The sequence below is a fragment of the Rosa chinensis genome, chromosome 6 (assembly GCF_002994745.2).
Source record: "Rosa chinensis cultivar Old Blush chromosome 6, RchiOBHm-V2, whole genome shotgun sequence".
In the NCBI taxonomy this organism is placed as follows: domain Eukaryota; kingdom Viridiplantae; phylum Streptophyta; class Magnoliopsida; order Rosales; family Rosaceae; genus Rosa; species Rosa chinensis.
The window spans coordinates 69,410,063-69,419,912 of NC_037093.1; the positions used below are offsets into that span (position 1 = coordinate 69,410,063).

Consider the following 9,850-nt stretch of genomic DNA (forward strand, 5'->3'; position numbering starts at 1 on the left):
TGATGATTTAAGATGATCAATATTCTCGATTCTACAACTTATTGTAGATAAATCCTAATTATATATGGCTCATACCAACAAAAGTATTTAATTTTATCTAATGATTTAAGATAATCAATATTCTCGATTTTATAATAGGCCTTATTCTATTTTTGAATTATAAAAATTTAAAACTAGCTAAAATTCACTACTTTTTTATTCAAAAAATTCACTACTTTTATGAGGCTACTGGCTAGTTTTTTTTTTATTTTTTTTATTTTTATTTTTAATTTTAATTTTTAATCAGACCTGATTTTATGGGTGTAGACTGTAGACTAAGAACAACCATGCAAGCGTTGGCTTATACTTTTCGGGTAAAGCTATGGTATGTTAACATTTTTCATACATCAACTATTTTGACCCCTTTAAGGACTCATGTTACCACTTTGAGGACTACTATTACTATTTTGAGGACTCATATTGTAAACTAAGAAAATTTGTCACTTTAAGGACTCATGTTACCACGTTGAGGACTAATATTACTATTCTGAAGACTCATGTGGTAACTAAGAAAATTTACCACTTTAAGGACTCATGTTACTACTTTAAGGACTAATATTATTATTTTGAGGACTCATTTTACCACTTTTAAGGCAATTGTATGCATGTCATACGTTAACACATTGTAAAATTTTCCTATACTTTTCTCTTCTATTTCTGAGTCGGATTTCGATCACAAAGATTAGAATTTACTTCCTTTTTCGGGGTAGCAAGCTAGCTAGAAACAACCATGCACGCCCTGGCTTATTGATCGACATGAAAGGCAACTAATTTTCACGACGCAACTAGATCCTCGTTACTTGATCATATTTCCAAGTTGTGGACAAGATCGACAAAGCATGCCATATATTGTCCCTATGCAAAAGCAAAACAAAACAGTATTAATTTTCTCTAGGCCTTCTCCCTTATCATGGTACCATGAGGTTTTTTTTTTTTTTTGGCTAAGAAATGGAACCATGAATTAACCTCTTTCTCATTCAAGTCTCTGGATCCGATGAATTATAAGGTCGACCAAAAGAAAAAATAATAAAAAATGAGTTGTAACAATTTCTTGTTCTTTCTTTTGTCTCTTTTGCCAACACATTATTATTTATTTCTCGTCCCCAAATCCGTCCAAACCCACAAAGGACACAAATCATCCAAAATTCTGCCGTCCTTCACATCTTTTATTTTGTACCTTAAACAATAATATCACCCCCTCCAATCAATTATTTTAGTTCTATATACACCCCACCAGTACTACTAAGTAGTACACACTAATCCATATTAAATTTTCCCCAGAAAATAACCAGTTTTACCCTATTAACCATTGATCTTTCTTCCCCGACAAAAATCTATTTTGAGTAGTACTAGTATTAGTCTCATAGATGTAGAACGTGATCCTCGTATATGACTACGGAAATACAAAATATATTATCGTCTCTTGGTCACCATGAAAAGCTAATGGTCGATCATCTTCCGATTGGATCAAAGTTTTTAATAGACTCATTCGAGTAAGTCCCAATTAGGGATTTGAAAGAAGTTTGACTGTCAACCATTTGATCTTGATTCCAACGGTGATCAAGAGATCAAAACTCTCAGCTCTATATATATATATTAATTACTGTCCTCTCTCGTATATAGAATCTAACTCGGGACTGCACTAGCTCCATTTAGCTGTCAAATCCCATTATAAATATGTAGGTGTTTTTATCTCTCAAATCATAACACATGCAAAGACACTCTCATTGAACCTTGATCTCTTTCTTTGATCACTTGGTCCGTTTCCACTTTCTCCCAAGAGTACTTGCTCATGGGTGCTCTATCAGACTCCTCCAGAAATCACATCATCCCCCTTGACTTCGCTTCAGTCCAAACAGTGCCTGAATCCCATGTATGGTCGGAATCCGATGATGAATACCGGTGTCCTCCCGGCGTCCGCTCCGGTACAGCTGACCCATGTTTATCAGTACCCGTCATCAATCTCTGGGATCCGAATGCCTCGGAGCTCATTTTCGAGGCATGTGAGAAATGGGGTGTTTTTCAGTTGACGGGTCATGGCATTCCGGCAAAGCTTATGGAGGAGGTGGAGTCTAAGACTCAAAGGTTATTTTCTCTCCCCGTTGACCAGAAATTGAAGGTCTTAAGATCCCCGGGTGGCGGCACCGGATACGGCCGGGCTGTGATCTCGCCGTTCTTTCCGAAGCATATGTGGCACGAGGGGTTTACTATCAGGGGTCCTCCAGCAGATCATGCCAAGCAGCTTTGGCCCCATGATTTTGAAGAGTTTTGGTAAGTCTTCTGTACTTCCATGCACGTAGGCAAAATGACAAACTCCTAAAGCTAGCTGCATTTACATCATGCTGTCTATCTGGAATATTTCCTTCATTCTTTCAGGAAGCAACTTTAGTTCTAGCTTTTCATATTTTGCGGGTTAATGAGGTTCCTATACATCCAAAATTCCAAACGCTGCCTCTGCCTCCTAATTTAAGTTTTGCTTCGACGTATACAAACTGATCGAAAGCAAATAATTGTGAAAGAGTAGAGGTTACAACTAATGGCCGCACCGTGCAATTAATTTTTAACGGTAAATGCATGCAAAACCTCATGCGAGAGAGAACAATTTCAATTATGAGATCTTCCGCACCGAAATCAACCATTAGTTTCTTTCTCTCTCACACAATAAACACGTTGATGGTCTTTTCGATCATACAGAAGTATTTGATTTAGGGAAAAAGAAAAAAAGAAACAAAAAGAGAGGAAGATTGGAAAGCGATTTCGATTAATTGCAAGTGTCATTACTAGTAGTCTAGTACTACTCCCTCTTTTTTTTTTGGGGTGAAAAAAGTCTTTACAAATGTCTTATTTTTACTTTAAAATGTGTCAATGACGTAATATTTATAATTTGTGATTTTTATATTTACTCTAAAAGCTAAACTTTACACATACTAAACACTTTTTACATGTAAAATGATAAATCCTTAAATTCCATTGCACATGTCAACTAAGTATTTGTCAAATATACCATAGAATATTGCTATGTGCCATCTGATGTGCAAAGCAATATTTATATACATAATGCTTTTTTCATTTACGATATATGTTAGTTCAAGGGCACTTGATATGAAATTAACAAAGCCTAAAACGTAAATCATTCTTAGACACCTAGTAACGACAAAACATCTACTGAAAGTGGTCTATAAAATCCTATAGATCATGTAAAATCATGACATTATGTAACTTTCAAAATTACGTACCTACATCCATAATCATTATCTTCAACTAAATAATTAACTAATTCACATATTCTTGTTCCTTTTTTGCAGTGAGACAATGGATGATTATCAGAAGCAAATGAAGGCACTAATCGAGCAACTAATCCACATTATCTTGAAATCCTTGAACATTAATCCCCAACAATTGAATTGGCTTAAGAGTCACTGCTCTGGTCACGAAACTAGTACTACTCCCGGCACTGCTTTGCAGCTAAATTCTTACCCTCCCTGCCCCAACCCTAACCGAACCATGGGTCTAGCACAACATACGGACACTTCCCTCATAACCATACTCCAAGCTCAGACCAGCGGCCTTCAAATCTTCCGAGACGATGTGGGATGGATTTCGGTGCAACCCGTACGCGGTGCACTCACCGTAAATATTGGTGACTTCCTCCACGTTCTATCCAACGGCCGAATTGTTAGCGTTCTTCATCGTGTGGTGGTGAACCCGGTCCAACGATTCTCAGTGGCCTACTTCTATGCTCCGCCTTCAGATTTTGTTGTCTCGCCTCTTCTCTCCAAGGCTTTGGGTGATTCGGGACAAGGCACCGTTGCACGGTATCGCACTGTTACTGCCAAGGAGTTTATTGATATGAAGGGCAAGCATCTTGACCGAGCTCTTTCCTTGATTAAAACTTAAAATGGGAAATTACTTGTGACATTTCTAATTAAACTAGCTAGGTCAAATTCTAAGGGGGTCTTTTGCGTGCATCATGCCACATACATGCAAGCAAACTATTCTTGTTTTCATGTTCGAAAATGACAAAGATCACCATCATTGTTGGAACATATTACACGTTACGAGTTTAATTAAAATCAATAATTTTCCTTTCATTTCCTAATGAGAAAATTGTCTTCATGAGTTAACTTTCACAAGAATGAATTCTTCTTATATTTGCGAGTTATTTTTTTCTTTATTTGTACAAAGTAGTCCTTAACTCCTTATTAATCAAATACTTTCTCATCTACTCAGTTAAAAAAGCATAATGAAAAAGTTTGAATCAAGATCGAAAACAATGTTTGTTGAAATAATGAAAAAGCATAACATAAATTGTCCCGTTACAATTAATTCAAGACTTTCAAAGTTGAAAGCTGCGAGAACATCCAAATAATTTCTCGATTCGGGGATAGCAAGCTTATTAAGATGTACCCACGTTAAGGAAATGTAATGAAACTGTTTCTCATCATAGATATGCCTCAAGTGGTTGAATTGTTTGTTCTTTCTTTTGTCGTAATGATCAATTAAAGAATACATTTATGCCGTAATCCCTCCAAAACCACAAACTGACACAACCACTCTCTCCCAAAGACAGCCGCCCGCCCTAGCTTACCCAGCTGTACATCATTAACAACTAATTAATCGTTCTAATTAGATTTAAAATTTTATCATATAGACTAAGCTGTAACAGTGGTGTACTTCCTACCTTTATTTTATTTAGTCAATGAAATAAAAATGCGTTGTGATTTAGATCCTCACAGTGTTTTTAGTAGTGTTTGACATAACACCATCTACAATGAAAGAGTAAACAAAATATATAGTTAAAAAGTGCTCTATCATTAACGGAGGGACTTTTAATTTAATGTTTCCTAAGGAAACTCCTAAGGAAACATTTGATACAAGTATTTCCTCAAAAAATATTTTCGAGTGCATTCTGAAAGGAACTTGCATTTTTGGAAACACTTGGTGGTGTTCGGTAAGGTTTTTATGCTTATATTTTCAATTTAAAAAAATAAATATATGATGAAAATGTATTTGGTGACTTATTTCTCAAACTATGAAATAAAAATAAAAAATATTTTCAATTTTTATTCAGAGAAACTGAAGACAACACTTTGATCTTTTTTTTTTTTCTTTTTCCTTCTCCTAGTTTAGAAAATGTGGAGAATATTTTTTCACACTAAACTATCGAACACATTTCAAATTTGAAAATAACAATCTCGTTTTTGTTCAAGTAAACCCTAATTTGTGTTTGGCCTAAACTCTAGGTTACTTGACCTAGTGGTAATAGGGTTAAATTAGAAGGATCTAGATTCCTATTCAATGTACGATTACTTTCCTTGTATGATTGAGATTCTATACATTGTAATCCTCTATATAAAGAGGACCCTATTATCAATGAGAATACACAGCATTTTTCTCTCAATTTCAGTTTCTCTACAACACGTTATCAGTACGAGCCCTAACCACAAAAACCAAAAACCAAAAACCAAAAACCAAAAACCAAAAACCAAAAACCAAAAACCTGAAAATCTTTGTCGCTACCGCAAGCACTTAGCCCACGCTAGCCGCCTCACCACCGTTGCTCTCCTGCAGCCTTGCCACACATCTGCTGCCCCTACAGCACTGCTGCATGCCCATTGCATCCTTCTCCTTCTAGTTTCTTCGATCCTCTCGTTCCTGTGCATGTCAGTCAGTTTGCAAGCCCCGAAACGTCCAGTTAGGAACTTCAGATCAAAATTCGTCCTCATCAAAGTTGTTCATCTCTGTCTCTTCCATCTGACCTCCAAATTTCAGCCCTATTGGAGTCGTTTTGAGACCTGTACACCAATCGGAGTGGGAGCTGTTCAAAAACAAATCTGCTCCGAATTTCAACAAGTTTGATTCGCCTAGGACTGAAGCTCGTCTACAATCTTACAACGAGGATCGAATATGCTACGCAATCCTAAGAGGTATGGTTTACTAAAAGTTCTCGCTTTTGAAGTTTTTTATATTCTTTTTCGCTTCTTTTTCTTGGGGACTTGCAACCTCCCTTCTTCTACCCCCCTTTCTTTATCATAGGGGAGACCAAATTAAGCCGAACTGTGGGGGTTCGTGCTCACTCCAAGCTTGGAGCTTGTAGAGTTCTCCAAACTTAGAGTTTGTTGAGATAAAACGATCGACCACAAACATCCTTGTTTCGATCTAATCCAACCCCTCTTGGAAGCGAATACGCTCGGAAATTCCTAATTTCTTGGAAGTGACTACGCTCAGAAATTTTATTTGTTTTCGTGGTAGCCTTTTTCGCTCGAAACTAACCCTAATTTCTTGTTCTCTTTCAGGATGAGTAACTTGAACAAATTGGACTTTGCTTCATTGGGAACAACTGGCTCTGAATATCACAGGTGGGTTGGTGATATCCGCCAGCATCTCAAGGCCAATGGAATCTTGGATACGATTCTCGAGCCTAGCCAGGATGTGTTAACTGTTGAGCAAGCTCAAGCTTTGGAAGCAAATAGAGTAGCCTTGGAGGCAAAATAAGGCGAAAGCCATCATCCTAATGACTCGTCATATGGATGATTCGCTCCAGTACTAGTGTATGAATGAAGAAGACCCCAGAAGGCTGTGCGTCTCACTCGAAGATAGATTTGGCAACATCCGTGACTCCCTCTTCCTGACCTAGAAGTGAGATGGCATAGCCTCCGCTTCTGTGATTTCAAGTCAGTTCTTGACTACAACTCGGAAGCACTTCGCATTAAATCCTTAATGGAATTCTGTGGTAAAGAGATCACAAATGCGATGTTGATTGAGAAGACTCTCTCTACTTTCCCCGTCTCTGCATTGATGGTTGCTAAGAACTATCGAATCGATGTTACTGCAAGACGAATCACAAGGTTTCATGAGCTCATTGGAGCTATGAATGTCGCTGAAAAGCATGACAACATCCTTGTGAAGAACTATAATTCGAGATCCGTGGGAACAGAGCATATTCCAGAATCCAATTATAGTCGTGCCCTAAAGAGAAGGCGCCAAGAGCGAAACCCTAATCTTAGGAATACATTTGGACGTTCTGGTCCATATAATCGCTCTACTTGGGAAGGTAATCGCCAAAATAGGCGAACACGGAACCGAAGAGGTAAATGTGGAAAGAGAGAGGGAGGCAACGCCTCTGGCCATATTGGTGGCGCCACCAACACTAAGAGCCGTCTAAATGACGCTTTCAAAGCGCCTCAATCAATGGAGTTTGAGCAAAGAGATGTATGTTCTCGATGTAGAGTGTATTGGGCACACATTTGTAGAGCTCGTGAAGAAATTGTCACCGCCTACAAAGCATATTGTGAAGCAAGGGAAGCTCACTATATGGAACAAGAAGATCAAGAAAATGATCTAGAGTGAAGGGTTGAAGACTACAAATCTGGCTGGGATCAATAGATCGCCAATTCTGTTTAAGTCTTTATTTTTCCAAGAGATGTAATAGGTAATTGCCATATATTTTTGTAGTAAATGCCAATGGTTTAGCTTTTCTTCAAAGTAGGCTCACTCAAAGTAAGTGTGATGACTAGGAAGGTTCTGAGATTAGTGGTACTTAAGCGAGCCTTGCTCCACCGGCATCTCTCTACTCACCTGGTCACATTTATTTTGGAATTACCGAAAGAAGTTAGACGACTACCATTGTTTTACATTAGCTATCATTTTGGATTAGATTTTGTTTAGTCAAAGAGACAATGATGTAACTCCGTTGGCTTATGAATAAAACTTCAAGTTCTTTATGACTCCATTTTGATTATGAGCATATGACTTTTGTGACTACGATGGCTGGGCCATCAGTATTAATTCAAGGACATGGAATACCCCAAGTTTCACTTGCCAAATGACACCTTAATTACTGTCACAGAAACTCTCTAGCCAACGGATTCCATGCGAAAACTCATGTAGAGAACGGAAATGAGTTCCTTTGCAATACCTCTAATGATTGCGAACAAAGGCGCATCTTAGAGAAGTTTATGTGTCTCTCTAGTGGACTCTATGTCACTATTCGAGCTATTCAATCCAATATAGTTATGAGAGAAGATCTCTTGGATTTAGACACATATTGGCTTTGTCACGACAGGATAGATCATCCTTGTCATGATATGATGATCCGTCTACTAAAGACTTCACATGGACATCATTTCTTTCGAGCGAAACGAAGCATGAATCAAAAGTTGATTTCTGGACTAAGTTTGACCGACGCAGCTGCCTAGGGCACCGCCTCCGTCCACCACCAGCCTAGGGCTGGCGCAGTCCCTATCCATGACGCCATGGATGGCGTCCATCATGGTGATGGCGCCCTAGGTGATGCTGCAATCACCAACTTGCTTCAAATAACGTTTCAGACGCTCAGGCCCAACCAAAATTCTCATTGGTTGCTTCTAAAGCCTCTCGCTTGTTTTACAAAGCCCGTTCCTTAGGGAAATTAGGACTGAGACCGTCCTATGCAAAGGATATGAAAATACTCATTATGTTCTTACATAGAATCCATGGGGATTCTATGGACTGATTCAACCAACTTGCGGACGTTTAAATATGTCATGATATTGGTTGATACGCAAACACGCTGGTCACGTGTTTTTCCATTGTCCATTTGTAGTACTTCTTATGCTACACTCCTAGCAAATATCATATGACAACGGGCTCACTCGTCGGATCATCATATTCCGTCAATTGGACTTGACGATGCTAGCGAGTTTACATCGAAGACTTTTGATGGTTATTGCATTGGGACTGATGTTCGACATCACATTCCCATGATCACACCCAAATGGTCTCGTGGAAACGACTACGATGGTAGCTCGGACATTGGTAATGCATACCAATTTCCTTATATCCGCTTTGGGTGATGCAATATCGCATGCAGCTACGCTAATTCGTCTACGATTTACCGCCACTCAATCTACCTTTGCGTTACAACTAGTGATTGGGTACGAGTATCGTACTTACGCACATTTGAGTGAGCCATTTATGTGCCAATTGCGCTGTCACAGCGCACTATGACAGGTCCTTACAGACAAATAGGCAACTACGTTGGATTTGAGACTCCAACAATAGTCCGCCACTTAATGCCCCTGCAAGGCGATCTCATTACCGCTAGATTTGCGGGTTGTCACTTTGATGAGACAGTCTTCCCGTTGTTAGAGGGAGATAAGAACACAGATGTTCAGCAGGAACGACAGGAATTGTAGTGGTCTGTCCCCACTATGTCTCATCTCGATCCCTATTAAAGTGACGAGATCACACAAATATGCTGCAAACAAGCCTGCAAGGAAGGACGTCCCTACGAGAGGACATAGCGCCACCCTACACGGAGATTGGCATGGCGCCAACGCCAAAGAGAGTGGCACTCTGGCGTTATAGGCCATGGCCCCAGCTAGGATGCATGGGAGGCTCGTGGATTCGAAGGATACTTTGGCACATTCCAATCCTTTGATCATCAAGACTCCAAATCCGTCTCATGAGTATCTTCCGGGTTATGGTTATCATTGGGGTACGCCTCAACGTCAGAACCTATTCTTGAGAATATAGAGCTCTATAAAAATTACACTAGTGTACTTGAGATGTGGGATAGAAACTCCATCATAATTGATGATGTAGTTGCGCATTTCGTTGCGCATGAGTTTGTTGAGTCAGATGATATCGAACCACGCTCCGTTGATGAATGAATGCCAACGTAGAGAGATTTGGCCTAAATGAAAAGATGCGATCCAGGTTAAGATGGACTCTCTAACGAAGAGGAAGGTTTTCGAGCTAGTGATGCCAACACCTCCTAACATAAAACTTGTTGACTAATGGGTCTTCGTTAGAAAGCGTAGTGAGAAAA

General features: G+C 39.1%; 1 protein-coding gene across 1 annotated transcript; it reads left to right on the plus strand.

The window, feature by feature from the left end:
- Nucleotides 1–1,694: 1,694 nt before the first annotated feature.
- Nucleotides 1,695–4,169, plus strand: LOC112173236 (gibberellin 3-beta-dioxygenase 1). Its single transcript, XM_024310826.2, has 2 exons — nt 1,695–2,310; nt 3,345–4,169. Exons 1-2 carry the CDS (start codon nt 1,832–1,834, stop codon nt 3,934–3,936), a joined length of 1,071 nt encoding a protein of 356 aa, XP_024166594.1. The 5' UTR covers nt 1,695–1,831; the 3' UTR covers nt 3,937–4,169.
- The last annotated feature ends 5,681 nt before the right edge of the window (nt 4,170–9,850 follow it).